Source organism: Mastacembelus armatus, chromosome 8, assembly GCF_900324485.2.
Source record: "Mastacembelus armatus chromosome 8, fMasArm1.2, whole genome shotgun sequence".
NCBI lineage: Eukaryota > Metazoa > Chordata > Actinopteri > Synbranchiformes > Mastacembelidae > Mastacembelus > Mastacembelus armatus.
This window is the reverse complement of record NC_046640.1, coordinates 22,265,129-22,286,773: the sequence shown is the minus strand read 5'-3', so window position 1 is coordinate 22,286,773 and position 21,645 is coordinate 22,265,129. Positions and strand designations below refer to the sequence as shown.

The window sequence follows — 21,645 nt, the reverse complement described above, 5'->3', positions numbered from 1 at the left end:
CGACAGGTGTGGTGGGTGTGGGATCCAGATCTGGGTAATGGGGCACTGAGAGGCAGGTGTGAAGGCCAGAGGGAGAATCTGGGGACTGGATGGGGAATTAAACTTCACAAAATCTGGAAAACACACAGATTACTCTCAGTTCTGGGTGTCAAAGGAACTTTGTCAAGTCATTTTTGCATTTCATACAGACACAAAAGCTGTGTGGTTAAGTCTTATACCCTGAAACGTCACAGGTTTAGGGAGTAAAACCTCACACGATGTTTCACACTGTAATAAAACACCTGTCCTCTGCAAAACTTCTCCCTTCATACAGAACATCAGCATAAATGCCACCGCAGCTTTTGCCTTGACCTTTGAATACTGATGGGAGTGTGTTGACACGGTTAGTGTCTGCGTGACAGGGAAAGGCCACTTGACAAAACTTTAGTATCGGGCGGCCTGGGAATAAGTACGGGCTAAGACCTGTGCAATCACTCCGTCATGTAATGTCAGATGTACTGATGCATGTGAGGCGTGGAGTCAATCAAGCATCTCTCATTGGAGAGCCGATGAACTTTAACCTTCAAATGAACGAGGCTGAAGCTGCTCATAGATCAACAACGGCCGTTTGGGATTATTGGAGTGTAGAGCAGGAAAACACCATCAGGCCATCATGTGATGTTGTCGAGGATGATGATGATGATGTAAATGATGATGGATCACTCTATTAATAGACCTGGCAATGAAGTGACCTCAGTCACAAAGGAGAACAGCGATGCTACGGATGAGAGGCCCCATTATGTCCAAATGAAGGAGTCAGCCGCTCTGTCAAGAGGGCCCTTCACAAATAAACCTCATCTGACTGAGCCTGTCTTTCTCTTTCCCCTCGTCCAGCCGCTCTAACCCCAGCGCTTTTCTGCTGAGTGGGTGTTTGGAGGAGTTGTGAAGGTCAGGGCAAAGGCTCTGAAGTCAGGAGGGAGCTTGGGGCTTTGACCTCGAATGGCCCCTGGGTGCCCTAAGCTGCTGTGAGTCACAGAGATGGAGCCGACCAAAAGGGCCCCGCGTTGTGGAGAACAACCAGCAGGCTGCTGCCCGGCTCTGCTGACAAAAGGAGAGTTGTGCAGAGGTGGCGAGCACAATGGGACAGTCTGAGAGGAGGAGGTGAGGAGACTCAGCCCCAGCGTAAGCACCTTACTGTGAAAGCCTGCTTTGTTAAAAGGCACAATGTATAGGCTGAGGAAATTAGGGGGATTTTCCTGTGAGAGCGTGTGAGGAGGCAGGGAAAGATGTGCTCCATTCCTTTAGGTTGAGCACTAAAACACATTCAAACACAAGAAGCTTAACAGTAACAGTATCTGCTACTGGGTCCACACAAAAAAGGGACTGACAGACAAACAGTGTGGGAGACACTGGAGAAAAATCTTGCACTGGAAATTGTTTATCTTTGTTATCTCCTCCCTTCATGCAGATGTTCATTGTGGTAAAAAGCCATGAACACTCCACCCTGAGTAATATACGTGCCTGTACACACACACACACACACACACACACACACACACACACACTCTTTACTTAATCTTACGGTAAACAGCGTCCTTCCAGCCTCAGGCCTTGCCTTTCCCAAACTCACCCAGGAACAGGAGCAGGTAACACTGAGTTGGTTTTGGCGCTCGTCCATGTGATCCCGGCTGTTAAAACTGAGTCTGCTGCCAAGAACTTGTCCTGCCCTGCAACTCTTTGATAGTTTGCCCAAGAAATATACATAGGAAAACATCAACAAAACAAAATCCTAGAGCAGTTTCTGGTGATAAGTGATATTTCTGTGGAGGGAAAAGCAGAACTCATGCAGAGGATGGAATTTTTCTGTACTTGAGAACACAGAACATCTAAATCTAAACAGACTAAACAGAGATGTGACTAATCGAGATGTGACTAAGATGTCGGCCACTTTTTTTTTTTTTTGTTGTTTTTCACAAATAGCTGAAACCTAATAACTGAAATGTTCAACTCATCACCACATGTCACTGAAAATTCACAGCACTACTGTTTATAATGTGTGCAGTGATTAATCAGAGAGCAAAAACAATATCACATATTAATGTATAACACATTGTACATCTGTCTGCACGTTCACACGTTCGTCTCTCCCACACTGCTTGGGTAACATGAGTGTTTTTGACTAACATTTGGCAGCGTGGCACGATGCCACCTCACGAGTGTTCCCGTAAACACTCACCACTCTGGACCCTGTACTGTTGTGCTTTGCCAAAATGTCACTGGGCCTGTGGTCAACCTCTCTACCGCAACGCTGAATAAAACCTAAAGCCGAGCAGCAGCAGCAGCAGCAGCAGCAGCAGCGGCGGCAGCAGCAGCAGAGACAGGCAGCTGCACAGAGAAGAGAATTTATAAGGGAGGTGGCAAAGTGGAAGCATAACACTGCCAGGAACTGTTGTTTTCCCCTGTTTGCCCTTATTCCCATGGATACTGACAAATAGGCATAGAATTAAAATAGCCTCACCGAATGCCAGAGAATTACCTGAGATGAGGTCACTGCAATCGGGCATGGAGACCCTGAACGTGGCGATTTCATGTCCAGAAGCTGGTTAATCACATTCTCCCTTCTCACCGTGACACTTTTTAAAAGTTGTTGAGTAACTTCTGCCCCGACAGCAGCGTGTCCCTTTAGGCCTAAACACGATAGCAGGGTCTGCCTGAGCAAACATCTCTCCTCTATGTGCTTTTTACAACACCTACATGTTGTTACAGGGGAGCTGTGACTGCTCCCTGCCGAAGGGAAAACCTGCTGAGAGTTTGATGCACAGGGTGGATGCACAGGGTGGATGCACAGGGTGGATGCACGCAGGCCGACGTCTGCGGGTGAGAAAGGTGAAACAATCACAGCTGGGACCTCTTGTTTTCGTGTAACTATGATGAGGTTCTTGTTTGTTTGCCAGAGCTTTATTGATGTTATCTTCCCATCCAACCTGGGAGAGATTAAACATTTGACTCTGAATAAAAATGAATTTGATTGAAAGTCATTGTGTTATAGAGGAACATAGACAGACAGACAACCTCAGTCCAACAAGTGAGAAACTTAAATGGCAGACGTATTGAAATAGATGGTTCTTTGCTAAAAGAAATACAGTAACAAATATTTTGAAAAGGAACTAACAATAACAGAAACAGCTGAAATACTTAAAGTAAAACACAATTTATCTGGTTAAAGTATGAAAAAGAATTGATGTGATATTAAAGTCTCTAACACGATAAATATTAAACAATATCCTATTTAAATTCAGTCATAACAACATGTGGAAAATGTTGGGATGCACAGGTGGTAGGTTACCTGGACCTGCCTGAGGGGGAAGTGGAGACACTTCAGACAAAGATGTGAACCGATCTCCTGATTTTAATGAGGACTCTTCTATAATTTCCTGTTCAGTTAGAGCCTTAGTCTCCTGCATCTCCAGTGCACGTGTGACTGTAAACAAGATGTTTGTTACTGCTCTGCTTCCTGGTGTAAACCGGTCTGTTGACGAGAGCCTGATCCGTGATCCGACCCTCAGGCGCAGGCTATCGGACGAGTTCTGTCTGTGTGAGGATGCATTGGTGTCTGCGTTGGTCCGTGACTGTGTGGGCGGTGGAAGAATTACAAACTGGAGACAAAGAGTCAAACAGGTGCATGATTGAGGAATCACATTTCCATCACTGGGCTTCACCTGTAGAGCAAAACCCAGTGAAAGGTGGTTTTGTCCAACAGGCCTTAGATCTACGACTGACCGGGTTCGGTTTGTGTCGCACGTTGCCCTTATTTACCACTGACGATCAACCGGCAGCACCTCTCAAAGCCGTCAGAAGGCTGCAGGAGGAACTGACCCGTTTTCTGCTCCACTGACGGGTCACGGTGTGTTTGAGGGCATCACTTAGGACTGAAGCTGAATGACACGTTTCAGTGACGACAGTAAAAAGTAAAACATGTATCAGGTACCTCTGAATAAGTACAAGAAAAGACTGAAGGTTTGGTTCAACATTTATACTGGAGGATTAGGGGATTATACTGGGGGATTATACTGGAAGTTTACACTGAAGGATTATACTGGGGCTTTATACTGGAGGTTTATACTTAAGGATTACACTGGGAGATTATACTTAAAGTTTATACTGGAGGTTTATACTGGATGTTTTTACTGGAGATTTATACTGGAGGTTTTTACTGGAGGATTATACTGGGGGATTATAGTGGAAGTTTATACTGGAGGTTTACACTGGAGGTTTTAACTGGAGGTTTATACTGGAGGTTTATACTTAAGGATTACACTGGGAGATTATACTTAAAGTTTATACTGGAGGTTTATACTGGGGGTTTTAACTGGGGGTTTATACTGGAGGTTTATACTGGAGGTTTATACTGGAGGATTATACTGGGGGATTATAGTGGAAGTTTATACTGGAGGTTTACACTGGGGGATTGTACTGGAGGTCAATACTTGAGGTTTATAAACTATCTGAGTCTGCTGGACCAATGCCTGGTGGGCGTGGCTCCCCGGTTCTCTCGGAAATGAACGCAGTCAGTGTGCCCATATAAGGCTTTAGGACTTCCTCCTAAGGTTTGCTCGGAATAAGCAGCACTGGTGTTTCATTTATTTCGGTGGTAGTCCTCATCTAATAAATCTAACATGTATCTACAGGTGAACAGAATATGACGTAACGCCGCTCACATTAAATTAACTCAAACGTAAAGTGACGTATCTGTTGTGATCAACAACACCTGGCTGAATGAAACCATAATCTCACCTCGTCGCTTTTCCAGTATCGCTCAAAAGACGCATAAATACCGCGGCTTTTCTGTCTGTGACCCCGGTCTCCGCTGCGTCCGTCCTCGGTGCGCGCTCCTGCCTGCAGGCTTGTTTACAGTCGCCTCTTCCCGGCATTAGCGTCACTCGACGGCGCGCCCACCAAGCGTGGAGAGCGAGCCAGGCAGCCAATCACAGCCCCGCTCGGCCCTGGCAGCGAGCGTGTGTCCTCGCTTGTATAAAAGGTGCGCACTGACGCTCCTGGAGCACACCTCGCCAAACGCCGAGCCCAGCGCGTCAGCAGCTGGAGTTACTTTCCCCTGACAGGAGCGCGGACACAGACACTTTCAGGAGGACACTGAAGTGAACACTCGGACTTTCACTGTGTTTTCGGAGAGATTTTGATTTCCGTTTTTAATCTGGGACACTGTAGAGAGGCGACGAGCGGCTGAGTTGATGCTTGCTCTCTGCTGACACTGACATTTGTTGTAGTGTGTCTGTAAGCAGCTGGTAAGCTTTTATTTTTCCTACGACTTTATGTCTACAAAGATGGAACAGCCTTTCTATCATGACGACTCTTTTCTGTCGGCTTACGGCCACTCAGATGCAGCCATGCACGACTACAAACTGCTAAAGCAGAATATGAATTTGAACTTGACAGAGCCCTATCGCAACCTGAAATCCCAGCTGAGAGCCGAGGCAGACCCGTACCAAGGGGGGCAGCAGGACGTCGGGTCCCTGAAGCTCGCATCCCCAGAGCTAGAGAGGCTCATCATCCAAAACAGTAACGGTGTGATCACCACTCCCACCCCGGGCCAGTACTTCTACAACCGGGGCATCACCGATGAGCAGGAGGGCTTCGCTGAGGGGTTCGTGAAAGCCCTGGACGAGCTGCACAAGATGAACCAGATGCCCCCTCCTAACGTGTCCATCGGTGCCGGCGGAGCTACGACGTGTTCGGCGGCGGCCTCTAGTGTCTTCGGCTCCGCTTTGCAGCCCGAGCCTCCCATCTACACGACACTGAACGCCTACTGCCCGAACACCAGCCTCTCTTCCGCATCCAGCTACCCCACCGCCACCATCAGCTACCTGCCGCCGCACCAGCAGAGCCACCCCCAGCCCTCGACGCACAACACGCACCACTTCCAGCACTCCCTGCCCGGCTCCGGACTCCATCCGCAGCGGCTCGTCGCTCTGAAGGAGGAGCCCCAGACCGTGCCCGACCTCCTCAGCAGCGACGGCTCGCCCCCGATGTCCCCGATCGACCTCGAGACGCAGGAGCGGATCAAGGCGGAGCGCAAGAGGCTGAGGAACCGACTGGCGGCCACCAAATGCCGGAGGCGCAAGCTGGAGCGCATCGCTCGGCTGGAGGAGAAGGTGAAAGTTTTGAAGAACGACAACGCGGGGCTCTCCAACACGGCGTCGGTGCTCCGGGACCAGGTGGCCCAGCTCAAACAGAAGGTCCTGACACACGTGAGCAGCGGCTGTCAGCTGATGCTCACGAGCAAGATGGAGGCATTTTAAAGAGCAGAGACTGGAAACTGACTGAAAAGTAAAAACACTGGAGGCACGTTCTGCATGCGCAGCACTGGAATACCGACCGATGTGCTGCCAGCACTGACAGCAGCACATGGCCCAGGGCTTTGTGTACACACCTCTGTAGGACATTTAGGGTGAAAAGACTGATAAATGGTACTTCCGGATGCTGGACACCGCTCAAAGGACCATTGAACCCTAGAAACCAGGGCAGCATCCAGACTGAGCAGACACCGAGCTACACGGCGGGCGCAGGCCCACCCGTGGGCTTTACTAATGGTAGAAAATGGGAATGATCATTCTTTGTACTTTTTAAAACGGATATTGTCATGCAATGCTGCATTTATTCATGGTGTAAATTATTGTGTTTGCCCGGTTGATCCAGACAAACTAATGATGTCCAATGTTTACAGTGTCTTTTTTATCTGTGACGTGTATTTAAGTAAAGTGTTTGAAACGGAATGTGATGCTGAGTGTTTGTTTTATATGAAACAGCAGCAGGAACCATGAGGGAGGGCTGTTTTCTACCCGGAACAGTCACTGTAGCTCCCACTGAGGAGGCCTCACACACATAAACATTTTGGTTTCAGGGTTTTACGCACAGAGCGTAGGCACGTACGTAGGCCTTTCCTATGTACGCAGGGGCTTGTCCATAAATGGGCATGTTGGTGAGTACTCCGTCACAGGGGAGGATTTCTGGGAATCCCCGCCCAGGTAAAGCAAACTGGTTTCATCTCAATCCCTCCCGTCGTATCGATAAGGTCTGCGAGCTGCGTGAGGGTGGTGGAATTTCCTTTTCTCATTGAGCGAATTCAGACGTGACACACGCGAACGGAGCAAAGTCTTATCAGGGTAAAGGTTTCTCTGACTGGCTAAAGACCAGCAGGGAGTAGATAATGAGCTCAGACAACACAAGTCAACACAACACCCCTTTTCACGATCCAACACACCCTGCGGACTAAAACGGTTCCTATAAAGCCACATCCGTAAACCCGCCGGTCCAAGTCCGAGTCATTAGGGCATATTTGAGGTGTCTGTATAAGTGAAAGATTGGACTGGAGGGGAAGTGACTGCGGCTCCAGGAATGTCGGGGGCGTCTCAAGATGCCACGCCGCTTGGCACAGCAGTAGGCGCGAGTGGGCGTCCTGGTGCGCGCGGGAGCATCTGTGTGGATGGACTGAGACGCGCGCGCCGCCAAAGAAAACACTCTGGGACGCATCAGTGGCCAAGAATGTGCGGGAGCAGGGGTTAGGGAGCTGGTTAGAGAGGGGAAAGTCCCGCTTTAAGTTGGGGTGGGTGAGTCATTAAGCCTTCGCACTGTTAAACCAGGGGTCGTCAAACGGTTCTATGGGGCCCGGAAGCACTAAAATGATGAGGATAATGAAGATATGGGACTGTAGGTGGCCTTGGAGCGTCTACAGTGAGGTCCGTGCCGCTCAAACAGCAGTCCACGCTTAGTGACCCTTGGCCGAAAGAAGCTGGTCTGAGGAAACCTGGAGGGGGATTTCAGTCCTGTGAAATCAGACTGTGACGTACAAGCAGGCTGAAGTAGACCGCCACTGTGGTCTGAAAAACACCTCTCTGTCAGTGCGCACGAAACCACTTCAAACGCGTCTACTAGTGAAGGCTGCGGTCTGCGCGCGCTCTCACCTCAGCTTGTTTTGGAGAGGAAGGTTTTAACCTGTTTTCATCTGACATCTATTTAAATAGCCACGTTTCCATCCAAAACAACTCCCCTTATTTTTTTACCGTGGACGTGGAAACAAAAGCGCCCACACAACTTCTCCTATTCTTGACTTTTTATTGAGAAACTCGAGGTTTCAGGGGATGTACATGTTTGAACCCAGCGCCTGTTTTTGCTTTATCGAGCAGTTTCAAATAACCTACATGATTATGATCAAACTCGGTGTCACAAAAACACGACGTTGTTGAAGCAGCTGTAGAAGTACTGAGATCCTTTACTGCAGTAAATAAAGTCCTGCACTCCAAATGTTACTGCAGTAGAAGTACCATCATCCAAATGTACTTGAAGTATCCAAAGTAAAAGTACTCACTGTGCAGAATGTGTCTGATCTTATTGGATTCTCATTATTGATGGATTATTGTTGTAAAACTGTCAGAGGTATTTTCTTTATTCAGAGGAACCTTGAATATCTGCAGTGTTCCAGTTCCACACACACAGCAGGCCTACATATTATAATGCGTGCACACACTCCAACAACAAGCCAAGTGAAGCCCTGCTGCCTCTCCACACGCCTCAGCCCACAGCCCACACTGAGTGTCTGTGGGAACATCTGTGATGTGAACGCTGACGTATAAAGAGCTCTGGGTGGGTTTATTTTCCTCTCCATGAACCCCCTCCCACAGACACGCAGGCCTGGCTCTCACTCATCCCCCTTCAGATCTTCTGTTATCTTCTCGAGAACCATGAATATTCCTCCCACCTTGGCCATCTGAGGTCCTCACAGACGTTGGATCACAAGTTGCATCAGTAGTTTTAGATGTTTAATAGAGAGATGATTTAGGAAAGGGGGGTGTTTTTTTTTACATGAGGCCTGTTGGAGGGAAGTTTGTTACAGAGATAATCCACATTTAACTGTGTGTATTAAAGCTGTGTATTATGGTCTGGTCAGTTTATTAGGAACCCCTGTGTCAGACTGAACTTGTACCAAACAAATGGTCTATTTTAAAGCTTGTTATGATGAGAATAAAATAATAATAATGGTCCATTCATTTGAAATGATAGTTTCACCAACATCAACATCACACAGAGCGACGACAAACTGAGCATTAACAGCAGAAAGAGCAGAGCTGCGTTAAGTGAAGTATGGTCACATTGTAGAGTTTGTTGGTGCATTAACCACAGCAGAACAGGTGTAGACCCACAAAGAAGAAACTGTGCTGTTGGAGGGTTACTGTGGGAACACATCGCCACCTAGTGGACAGACATCACCATAGCAGCTGAAAACACAAACTGTTCTTCTGTAGATTGTTTGTTGTCTCTTCTCCACTAATAAAGAAACACACACACAAATGTTTGTACATGTGAGGATACTCATTAAACAATGCATTCCCTAGTCCAGAACCTGGTTCAGCTTATGGGTCTGAGCCGTAGACCTCCATTGTTGTCCAAAAACTGTTAAAAACCCAGCAGGGAGCCACACAGCTGACCTGGCTCACATGGTTCTTCCTCACCAACAATGGGAGGCCCGTCTGTTTCCAAAAACAAAAAGCTGCTCTCTGCTCACAGCAACGTCTGGACCTGGGGTTTCAAACACGTTATTGAAGCTCGACTGTAAAGGGATTAGTGTAGTGGCCTTGAAAAGTCCATATTAAGGAAACATGATTCTGTGTTCACTGCAGCTTCACCTGCAGAGGGCGCACAGGCCACGTTTAAGACTTTCAAACAGAACTGCCACAGTGTGAAGATCATAATGTTGCATATTACTGGGTGATTTACAGATTATTCACGTCCGGATTTGTCTGATTTGTTTCCTATTTGCTGGATTCAGATAATGAGTCTTTCTGTCAGGTCAATTTCTGTAAGGCTGAATCACTGGAAGGACCTAAATCCTCCAGAGGCCCAGAGGCGTTCAGTTGAAATGTGGCCTGTATAATAAAATCAGGCTGTGACAGGTTCCTCATACTTATTTAAATATAAGATCATTCGGATTCCTCCCTTCCAGCTGTGGGTGGGAAAGGCTAAGGCCGAGTGACAGCTGTCCAGATGGGAGCGTAAACAGACCTGTCACGATGTGTCAGCGAAGTGGAGGCTCACGGTGATGAGCAGACAGAGCAGAGGCAGCGGCCGCTCCTGGAATCAGAGCTGGAGACGCCAACGCTGCCGTCAAACGCCAACACGGACGTCTCAGCCTGAGGGGACGTACACGGTTTGACTGATTTAATCCAGTGTAACTTTGATTTTAGACAAAGCAACACTTGCCTCATTTTGTCAGTAGAGTCGAGTATTCAGATGTGAGGTGTTTATAAAGCTCCTTTAGCAGCTTATTTCCATTTGTGCAGCTTTTACTTCATGACACCTCAGAAGAAACATCACATTTATCTCTTTGCCTTAAACGAACACAGCAGTGAAACGTAACATCCATGTTAATGCAGTTTTCATCCTCTGTATCAGCTGTAAAACATGTTTTTACTGCTCGGTGAGAATGTTTAGGAACATTTCTTTATCTTTTCTACTTCTCAATAAGGTCTAACATCTACAGCTTCTTACATGAGGGTTAGTTAACTGACTAAACTTACTAAACTAGTGAACGAGCAGGTGAGATTCTTACCTAAAACTAATAATAAAATAATAGTGTGTAAATGAGCTCATCTCGTGCAGAAACACTGAGCTGGTATGATCCTGACAGCAAAGAACTGGGACCGACTCAGGGTGACCATTAAAAATTTATTGGGAACATAAAGAAAAGCACAGAAACAAGATGAATCAAACCTCTTTATACAAAACAAAAACATCTAACAGAGCCCACTCCACAAATACAGGATTAGAAAACAAGCATCCACAGACCACTGGTGACGTGGGATCCAAAAAAACCAGAGCGGCTTCATCTGGTACCAACGCTGGATATTAAACCTCCCTCAGGCCCAGAGCCCAGAGCCCACTGTCGTTAGCGAACACACCCCCTAAGTCGGTTGATTATCTCTGCAGGACTTTATCCACTATCCCACGTGGACTGCACGGCACCACAACAACTAACGTCACCGAGGAGGCTGAGCTGAGCAGCGCAGATGCAGGTTGTGACGATGGGACGACACGACGTTCACTCTAACCTACGTTTCCCACGTGTCACCACGTCAAATCATAATGCTGAGCAATGTGCACCGGTGAACTATACAAAGCACATGGAATATCTGAGCTGCTAAAAACAAAAATAAAAATCATTGTTACGTGACGTTATCAGTGATATGATGGATCTAATCTTATTATTGACGTTAGAGCCCTTGAATAATTTAGGATTTGATAGTTTTATTCAGCTGTGGCATCATTAACTGGAGGTTTATAAATGTTTCAAGCTTGTCTTACAGGTTAGAGCCACAGAGGTTACATATATGGAGAGAGTGACGATGAGAGCTGAGGTTTGGGGGGTCAGGTTAGTTACAGGATTAAAGGAGTTCGTACACTGGGATCTAGACAGTTAACTCTAAGGAATTACCACCTGTCGCTGCTCTCTACAAGCCGCTCCCACTCCCCTCCATGTCGTCCACCATGACCGAGCGTTTGCGCAGCACAGAGTTCCCCTTCCTGCTGCTCCCGGCCTGCAGGGGCAGCTTGGTCTGGCAAGGGGCCCGGTACTGAGGCAGGCCGGTCTTCGTGGTGTCCAGCTCCTCCGGGTTGTCTCGCTGGGCCCGGAGGGCAGCGATCACGTCCTTGTCCGAGGGGCTGAGGGTCAGGCAGCCGCAGGGCCGACGTCCATCCCCCTCCGCCCCAGGCTCTCCGGCCTGACCCACATCGGCCGGTTCCTCTTCCACGGTCACGAAGGCGTCGCCCCACAGGCTCTCACAGAGGTCCCTGCCATGCTGGTACATCTACACACAGACACAGACACAACAACGTATTGCAGCAACGTGAAGAGAATCCACATCCACCACTGGGGCACAAGGAATAACAGCCAGAGCTCACGTAGTTAAAAATACACAAAGCACTTAAACGAGCCCTCAGCAACCTATAATCACAACAGCCGGCTGGACGTCGATGTGCACGGACACAGGAGACTGAGGTAACGCTGCCAAAGAGCTGCTCGTTGTCCTGCCCTGGATCTTCCTACCAACATATAATTATCAGAACAACAAACACTACAGTGTTGGATGGGTTGGACACAAAACAAGACGACAAACCGTCTGAATTAAACAAAGTGCAACATAAATTAAATAACTATAATTATTCTCCTGTAATTACAATGAGCTTTGGACTGGGAGCTGCCTCCTGAGAAGTTTGTCCCAACCAGGCACCTGTAGTTCACACAGTGAGGGGGAGGTTTACAGTGGGGGTTTGTTTGGAGGTCTATGAGGCCCTCTAGAGGCTGATCAGAGTCAGGTCGAGCAGCTTTAAGCATTTTGCAGGTGGTGTCGTCTCACACGGGCCCAGCGCTGCTTCTTTCTTTTATTCTTTTATTCTACACTTCCTGTGTACACGTACATCCGCACCTGTGCAGACGACAAAGACCAGAGCTTTGGGCCATGGCAGCGCTCTCATCAGCAGACACATGCAGATTAACAGCCATATTGCTCTAAGCTGTTTAACGGCACAGGGCCCGGGCCTTCATGCTTCATGGAGTGGGGAAAGCTAATTAGTGATGTTTCACACGCTGTGCTCGTCTGTGTTTAAGCTCCTATTCTCTCTCTGGCAACTGCCTCATAACCAGTCATTAAAATGTGCTGCCAAGTCGCCGCCTGCCTCCTACTATAGCTGCTTATTGGTGCACTCACTGTTTGCACCATATATCTGTCTGGTTCTCTCTGCTTCTCCGTAGCAGCCCCCACCCCCCAACCCCAGCTCCCTTTCATCCTCCCGCCTGTTGGGGGGGGGGGGGATTAAGACTGAGTCACACAGACAAGAAAAAGCTGCAATATATTTACTGTGTTGGAAGGACAAAGAGGATGAGCTCTCTCCTCTGCACGCCCTCCCTGTCAGAGGCTGAGGTCTGATCGCAGCGACCTCATAACGCAGGGCAGACGTGGTTCGCCGCCAGAGCTAATTCAGCGCAGGCACAAGCGGCTTTAGGCGACACGGTCTGACCGAACCAGTCGGATAGAGACGCTTCCTGCGGCCGTTCTGTCGTTCTCGTCCTCACGAGTCCGTCCTGCCCGTTTCTGAAACCTATGACACTTCACCTGCCGTGATAATGCAAACAGATGGATCCTTCCTGTCACGTGACTGAAGAGGAATCATTTATTCTACGTATAAAGCAGAACAACCACAACTAAAGAACTCAGGACCATATTAGAAGATCTGAGTGTTTTTGACTGAACAACATGCAATTAGTACTGGGAGAAGTATAGTACCAGTGCTGCAGTACCAGTACAAATACCACAGTATTTATATACTCCTGGGTAGCTGACGTTAACTACCTTATATACTTCTAATTTGTAGTACTTTATATACCGCTGGGTAGCTGACGTTAACTACCTTATATACTTCTAATTTGAAGTACTTTATATACCGCTGGGTAGCTGACGTTAATTACCTTATATACTTCTAATTTGAAGTACTTTCCATACTGCTGGGTAGCTGACGTTAATTACCTTATATACTTCTAATTTGAAGTACTTTCCATACTGCTGGGTAGCTGACGTTAATTACCTTATATACTTCTAATTTGAAGTACTTTCCATACTGCTGGGTAGCTGACGTTAACTACCTTATATACTTCTAATTTGAAGTACTTTATATACTGCTGGGTAGCTGACGTTAATTACCTTATATACTTCTAATTTGAAGTACTTTCCATACTGCTGGGTAGCTGACGACTACCTTATATACTTCTAATTTGAAGTACTTTCCATACTGCTGGGTAGCTGACGTTAACTACCTTATATACTTCTAATTTGAAGTACTTTATATACCGCTGGGTAGCTGACGTTAACTACCTTATATACTTCTAATTTGAAGTACTTTATATACATGAAGTACTTTCACTTATATGAAGTGAAGGAAAGTGATGGGATGCAAATCCTTTCTGGATCTCCTGCACATTCTGCTGAATCAGTAACTTAGTTCAGAGGTGAAACTTCAGTGTTTCTGCTGTGATGTAGATGAAACTGATTTCCATAAACCCGGAGCAGACAGTCTCCAACGCTGAGACAAATGAGAGTGAGAAACACACACAGGGACAGGGTGTGTGTGTGTCTGCCTTTAAATGCATTAGCTTATTTCTATGCAAATTGACACACACACACACACACACACACACACACACACACACACACACACACACACACACACACACACACACACACACACACACACACACACACACACACACAACTTTCAGCAGATGATTGAAACACCACCAAGGATTTTGCTTCATAAGCACTTCCTCTGGCGGGCAGTGTAACGGTGGATTAAATCACCATCAGAGAGAGATTTTCTTTCGACCACAGAGCATGTCCAAGTTTGATGTGTGAACTTCATCACGACCGACCAGCACTCCACTGTGCGAGTGCAGCCTCTCTGTAGGCAGGAGCGGTTTCAAAAACACGGCTCTCACAGCTGCTTCCATTTATCTGAGCGTATTTTGTGCCATTAGTGGCGTCTGGCATGAAAACAGGCCAGATCAGGCACAAACAGCCTGTTAGCCCCAGTTCACATATCTGCCGCTGTCTCTGTATCCGAGGGTGTGACAGAGGTTAGGGGTGTTAACATTAGCACGACAACATGGTCACAGTTTAGGAGGTGAGGGTGTTCGCACCGGAGCCTGGTACAGGTCCCTGACAGACATGGATCAAACAGCAGGTCTGATGGACTCAGACTGGGCCTTACTGACTGTGAGCTCTTGACCAAAACATTCACTTTAATGTTTTTACTGTCAAGGTTGAAGGTAACTTTAATACGTCTGTACAGCCTCCAATTGTTGGGGCAGACTGAAGTTCTGATTCTGGTTCATCCTGAAGGGAACATCAACCTTCAGCATAATTTCATGCAAGTCCATCCCACAGATGTGAACCTCATGGTGGCTGCAGAGGAACAAACTCACTACTGTCAATGTCCAGTCACAGGTGTGCCAGACCACAGCCTACCTGCTGATACTGAACACAGGTCCCGGTGCAGTTCTGGCCCCTGGGGTCTCGGGCCCAGTTACGAGCACATGTCAGGTCCATCCTGCAGGCCTCAAACCTGCAGACAAGGGAAACATCAAGGCTCAGAATAAAATATCTAAAAAAAGAGAAACAAACTGACTTTAGCTCAGACTTAAAAACTGAGGTGAGCTTAGCTCAAAGACTGAGCACAGGGGAAACAGAATCCACCTTCCAGCGTCTCTGAATACACACGTCAGTTTAATTTAATCTGCACACAAACAAAGTGTCAAAACATGTTGTGGTGGTTTTGATGCATCTTTTGTAAATCAGGACGTTCTCACTCTTCTGTTGCTAAGCAGCTGCTAAACGTCGTCAGCTCTTGGCAATAAAAGCAAATAGGTGTTTCCTAAAATGTGAAACTGTGCCTTTTAAAATACACACTAAGCACAAATACACACACCAAATCTATCATTATAGGAAGGTGCAATTTAATGCAAGTTAATTTTCTTCATTTTCAGTGTTACACATCACGCTGTCTTAGCAAGGCCAGCGCCGTGTGCTGTGAGTCTGGCTGCTAATCTCCTTCCTGGCAGCCTTATGGGACAAGAGGGACCGGTGCTGATTTTGATTTAGGTTTGCTTGGCAGTGTGTCCGGCAGCCTCACCAATCATGGCAGAAGCTGTGGCAGAGCGGCACGGCCTGGATGTATGAGCGGCTGTGGGGGTGAGGCCAACGCGCCGCGTCTGGGGAGCAGCGGTAAAAACACGACACCCGCTTCAGGAAACCTTCACACCTGAGGAGAGAGAGGGCAGAGGTCAGCACTGACAGGAAGCCTGACATTTGAACTGCTGTGCCTGGGAACGCTGACGCTGCTCAGTCATACAAATATTGATTCTGTGGAGACATATCTGTGTTTTTATGCTGTTTAAGGTCTTTGCTTTGGTGTGAATTCACCAACAAGGTCACCACTGTCCTGTTTTCAAACCTTCACCTCCCCTAAGCTCCTAAGCCACGGTCCATTACCTGCCTCAGGTGTGTTCAGCCAGTCGGAGGCTGAAAGGGCAAAAATAGGTAAAAAACAAGCAGGAAACTGAGCCTCGAAAACTGGAGTTGGCTACTGCTGGTCTATGAGAATCCATTGTTGTCCAAAGACTATTAAAAACCCAGCAGGGAGCCACACCGCTGACCTGGCTCACATGGTTCTTCTTCACCAACAATGGGAGGCCCGTCTGTTTCCAAAAACCAGCTCCAGACCCTGAGAACGGCCGACACTGTTTACAGTCGACAAAGAGTCCACTGGTCTCTGGTTCCACTGATCCACCAGCTTCTCTCTGCTCACAGTGACGTCTGGAGCTGGATAATAACACTGTCCCTGCTGAGCTCTTGTCCTTGAGGGCATGAATTACTGCGTCCTGTGACCTGCACATATCCACTGTCATTTCATAAGCCAACACACCCTGCAGTTTCTTATGATGGAGAAAAATAAGCGTTTTAGGTTCTTGGACGCAACAAAAACAAGATATTTATTATATATATATATAGTATATTTTTACGCAGGTTTACCTGCGATTATACTTATTGTTCTTTTCTAGTAAATAAATATTTTCAAAGCTGTTTTTTAAATTGCAGTGAAAACCTACTTGGCAAAAAACCTGTTTGTGATTCTGATATAAAACACAATCAGCAGCTGTTCCACTGTGAACTCATGTTTGAGCTGCACTGTAAGAAATCACTTCAGCAGCTAAATGCTCCACTTTGTTCACATTTTCTATGCAGACTTTGTCTGGACCGAAACCATTAGCTGTAACATTTAAAGAGTCTGGAGCAGCAGGACTTCTGCTGGGGGAGACTTACTCTGAGCTCAGAGGTCCACACCTGTCCCAGGGCTCATTCTTGCTGCTGGCAGACGGGACATGGGCGATGTCCTGGATGTCTTCTTGTGTGCAGCAGCTGTCTGTCACGGGGAAAAGGTTCAGCCGGCGTCAGTTATACATGTCACATGTCATTACACCAATAAACACACAGTGTGTCCAGGTAAACACTCACTGTCAGCGTACAGCGCACACTCCCCCAGGTGAGGCTCCGGGCTGGGCGTGGCCTTGTGTTTGCCGTCTTGAAGACACACCCCCTCCGAGTGGGTTCCACCAATCAGCACAGCCACCAAATATGCGCAAACCAATAGCAGAGGGCGACAGGAGAGACCCATGTCTACAGCCACTAACGGGTCTGCAAAAGAGTCCAGCACACGTTGACCTGAATCACCAGCAATAATTAAAGATAAGGCACAAGTTCATTCCTCCAAAACTAGGGGGCGCTGTCACAAAAATCTGGGTCAACATCCTGTTGACTTTTACTTAAGTTCCAAAATCATGTCCCTAAAATAAAAAGCACCTGTTCTTCTGATTCCACCATCACTCTGGTGTGTGCTCAAAGGTAACTCTGCATTTTACAGCCAGAAAGTCCAAATGAGCAGCAGAGAAACCGAATCACAGAAATAAAGAAGGTACAGATGGAAGTTTGGGTGTTTTTTGGCTGAATACAGAGAAAATCAGGCCTGTGATAGAAGCTCTGGTTGGTTCATGTGAAATAAGGTTTTTGACTATATGTCGATGATATTCTTATATTTAAGGTTTGGATTAGCTTTGAGGCCCGGGCACAGGTGTGAGTTTGGGCCGATTGTCTCAGTGACTCAGTGCAAACACGCATCGAAACTTTGAATGTGCAAATGTGCTTTTAAAGATAGAAATAACGACTGAGAAAGACAGAAAGGAGGGAAGACGGAGCAAAAACAGACAAGCCAGCAGCACGTCAGAGGCTGTGACGCAGCTGAAATCATTAGAAATAGGTTCTATTGATTATCAGAGAAGAAATCATTCAGCAGCTTATTGATTGGTGCACAAAACCCAAACAAAAAGCTGGTTTCCATCACGGTGCCACAGAGCCATGCAGTGCAGGCTGTTTGCTGACCTAGTAATTAGGTGGAGCTGAGGCACCGCGCTGAGATGGATGACATGCGTAGTCGTCTAATCTGACAACACGACTTAAACAAATCTGCTGGACTCCTGGACTGGCCCAGGTTTATTCAGCACAACAGAATGTGTCAGTAACTTTGGCACATTAGTTCATGGTCCCTGCCTGTTTGAATCACATGTATTATTCATTTTAATCAGCCTGGTTAGTTATTTAGGCAGCTTTCCCACAGTATCCCATGATGCTTTAAATGTGGGATTTAGTAACATTCTTCATGTTTAGATCTAAAGTGTCGAATTATTTTAAAATGCTCATTTTATCTGGACGGTCATTTGACAGGTGAGTCCACCACAGTGGACTGTATGAAAAGCTAAAAGTCCAATTAACCTGAGGGCACTTAGTGTTGTTGTTCTAATGAGCCGTAGGTTCCCTCAATGCATCTGTCGGTGCGCAGGTTCCACGGTGCGTTGTCTTACCTGTCGGTGGGTAAAAGACGCTTCCTGTGGGTTTGTGCCTCAGCGCTGGTGCGTGTTTTCTCTCGGTGCTCCCGGTGCGTTGCGGTGGATCCGGCGGCTGTGCTCGGTGCTCGGTGCTCGGTGCGCGGAGCTCGTGTCTCCTGCTCTGTCTCTGGACCCGCTGCTCGACACTTTGTCGCCGGTTTATATGAAGGACATTTCGGTCTGTTCCATCAGGCGACTCACCCCCTCCCTGTCTGCCCCATGCTGGGAAGTCCTCTCTCCCCCTCCCTCCCTGCCTTGCACGCACACACCGGGTCCCTCCTTGTTAATCAGATGTTTACCAAATCCTCCTTGTTGACAGCCTCCCCTCCATCCATGTCAGAGATGGAAACACGAAGACACCATCGCTCCAGTTGATTTAAAGGCGCTGCTGCTGATTGTGGGAGGTTCATTCACAGGTGCAGCTGAGTCACACCTGTCCTCCTCACTGAGCTCAGGGCGTTTAGCAGAGGGCACAGCTGAGATGTAACATTATGTGATATGCTGAGGACAGGGAACACAACACCACAGAGAGGCTGCTGTGTCCTGTCAGAGTTCACCCTGTGCCATCAGTGCCATCAGAAGGTGTAATCCCTAAAAGCAGGTTATTCATTCTTTCCATTCCTGGCAAACGTCTGAAGCACTCACCTTCATTCAATGACAGCCATGGAGTGCAGGTCTGAATGTGTGTTTTTCCACACTCTGTGCATCATTGCTCTCGGCTTTTAATCTCACCTCCCCTTGGACATGCCTGCCAACCTAATCCCTGCCTGGATGCATCCCCCCCCCCCACCCCCAAGTGCCCTCCCAAGGATTTTGGCCTCAGAAGAGCAGATGGAGAGCGTCTTATAGCCCAGATACATCCGCCTAAAACCAAGGCTGTGAAATTGGTGACATGCCTTAGACATGATTGGTTTTGGCAAGTAAAACCGAGCAGGGACAGGAAGGGACCAGACAGATTGGCCATCAAATCAACACAACCTGAGTGTGGACGAGCCGCTCTCTGTGGAGACTTAACTCAGGCTCATGCTGGATTCAGCTGAGGCTGAAGGAGAAATAGGGGACTCACCAGACTGTTTCATAACTGCTGCTGAGGGTCGATACCACAGAGCACTTTATTTCTGGGGGCTGAGAGCGGAGAGGCAGACATACAGCTCTCCATCTGGTAATTAGAGAGGAATAACCATATCCTTTGTGCCGCAGCTATTCAGGGAACAGAGAGAGGAAGGACAAAGAAGGCCGTCGCCGCTCTGTGTACCCTTGTTCTCATTTAGCAGGGCTGGGTCACCCGTGCTTGTCCACTCACTCACTGCACATTCAGTTCTGCCGTTTAGACGCTTTGATTTGCTTTGATTTGCTCCCTGAGCTGTTTCTCCAGGATGAAGCTCTTCAACCAGCATCCGCATCAAATCACAAAATAAACGGGGAGAAAAGTCCGAAAGCTGAAATACATGTGACTGCACTGCATCCTAACCAACCAGAGGACTAATGCAATGTTCTGAGTGTGTGTGTATCACTTTAAATCATGCAAGTTAGAGTTTGCTCAAATGAAGGACTGGGACAGATAAACATGCTGGATTAGCAGTTTCAATCTGAACTAACTGGGGTTAATATAGTTCATTAACAGGAACACGGGTAAAAATAAATCAGCTCTTATTTTGTGATATTTTAAGGTAAAAGGAACCAAGTGTTGCAGTGACGCTCACAGAAAAGGTCAAAGTCAGTGACCTTCAGCCGACACAAATGTCAAATAACAAACTGTTTCTGTCTGAGAAGAAACGTTTCAAATGTCAGTCAGACTCTGATGTTCTCGGCGGAACAAACAGGAGAACAATAGTTTAGGATTTAGGTTTTTCTATCCATGTGCTGTGCGTTGTCTAAAATAAAGTCATTAGAAGTAAATCAGCTCACAGACGTTTAACAGTAACACATATAATCAACTCTCACACAGTCACACGGGTGTTTTTAAAAAGGCATAACAGATATTCAGAATTAAAGTTCAAGCGTCTGGGTGTTGAATTTCCCATCAGTCTGATGCGTGTTCAATAACGTTATTGTCTGGGTTCAATACTTATCAGTGGAGCAAACACATCCGGTCTTCAGTCAACCTCGGATTAGCTGCTGTTGGAAACCACAAGAACTGAGACGTAGTCCCACTTCCCCACCATGTGGTCACATGGCAGCACTGCACACAAAGATCATTAATCTATGTTGGGAGCCTGTTTAATGTAGAGTGTACAAATCCATGCAGCACATTCATAAGATGGAGAGAAGGGACCAAGTTCAGTTGAAGACTTTTTGTTCATTTCTGCTTTTTCACCTTCATTCCAGTCCAGATCTCGTTGCTAGTTGTCGTTTGGCCTTAGTCTTTGCTCCTGGATGGTTTTCCCAAAGTTCATGGTCAGGGTAGCAACAGCAGAAGTGCAGAGGATGATGATGGTGCTGCCCACAAACTGTGATGAAGCTCCCCTCCTCGCCACAAACCTCCAGCCTCGCCTCTGTAACTGAGCGTCTGCTGCCTCGGCTGTCTGACCAAGGGGTTCCATATGTGCCGCTGACGACTTCACCTGTCGATGCTTCTGTCTGGACGGCCTGCTCAGAACACCTGCTTACCTGTTGCAAACACGCTTCTTTATCTTCTCTGTCTTCTTTGCTCACGTCAAATCCTCAGCCAGCCGGTTGCCACAGGACGTCAGCAGCACCTGTGGGAGACTGAACACGGTGTGTAGTAAAAACAGTCCAGACAGGACTCTTTAACAGAACCAACAGAGGTCATTCAGTCTGAGCTTCACATCCAAGGTCAATGTTTCCTACGTCCATAAAAAACATTCAGTTACTCATTTATTTAGGAGGGACAACACATTAGTAAACATGGAATGATGCAGGTTTGGGATTTATGGAAAAAGGCCAAAATTTCATCTGCAGGCAGGTTGATGTGAAACATTCTAAACAAAAAGAAACTGATATTAAAGTCCATATATTCACACATTCACACACCTGGACATGGATCACGACACACCAACGCCAAGATCACACATCAGGCGTCATGATTGTTTTTCCAGGAATCATATTCCCAGTTTCCTATGGCAGAATTCCTGCGTGTCGTTATTAGG

General features: G+C 47.2%; 2 protein-coding genes across 2 annotated transcripts; one reads left to right on the top strand and one right to left on the bottom strand.

Annotated features, from left to right (window-relative positions):
* The first annotated feature begins 5,024 nt into the window (after positions 1-5,024).
* Positions 5,025-6,770, top strand: junbb (JunB proto-oncogene, AP-1 transcription factor subunit b). Its single transcript, XM_026324480.1, has one exon. The coding sequence runs from the start codon at positions 5,310-5,312 to the stop codon at positions 6,294-6,296; it is 987 nt and encodes a 328-aa protein (XP_026180265.1). The 5' UTR covers positions 5,025-5,309; the 3' UTR covers positions 6,297-6,770.
* Positions 6,771-10,725: 3,955 nt separating this feature from the next.
* On the bottom strand, positions 10,726-18,702 carry rtbdn (retbindin). Its single transcript, XM_026324487.1, has 6 exons — positions 18,512-18,702; positions 17,112-17,291; positions 16,920-17,019; positions 15,730-15,858; positions 15,066-15,162; positions 10,726-11,855 (listed from the first exon to the last, which is right to left on the bottom strand). Exons 2-6 carry the CDS (start codon positions 17,269-17,271, stop codon positions 11,499-11,501), a joined length of 843 nt encoding a protein of 280 aa, XP_026180272.1. The 5' UTR covers positions 17,272-17,291; positions 18,512-18,702; the 3' UTR covers positions 10,726-11,498.
* Between the last annotated feature and the right edge of the window lie 2,943 nt (positions 18,703-21,645).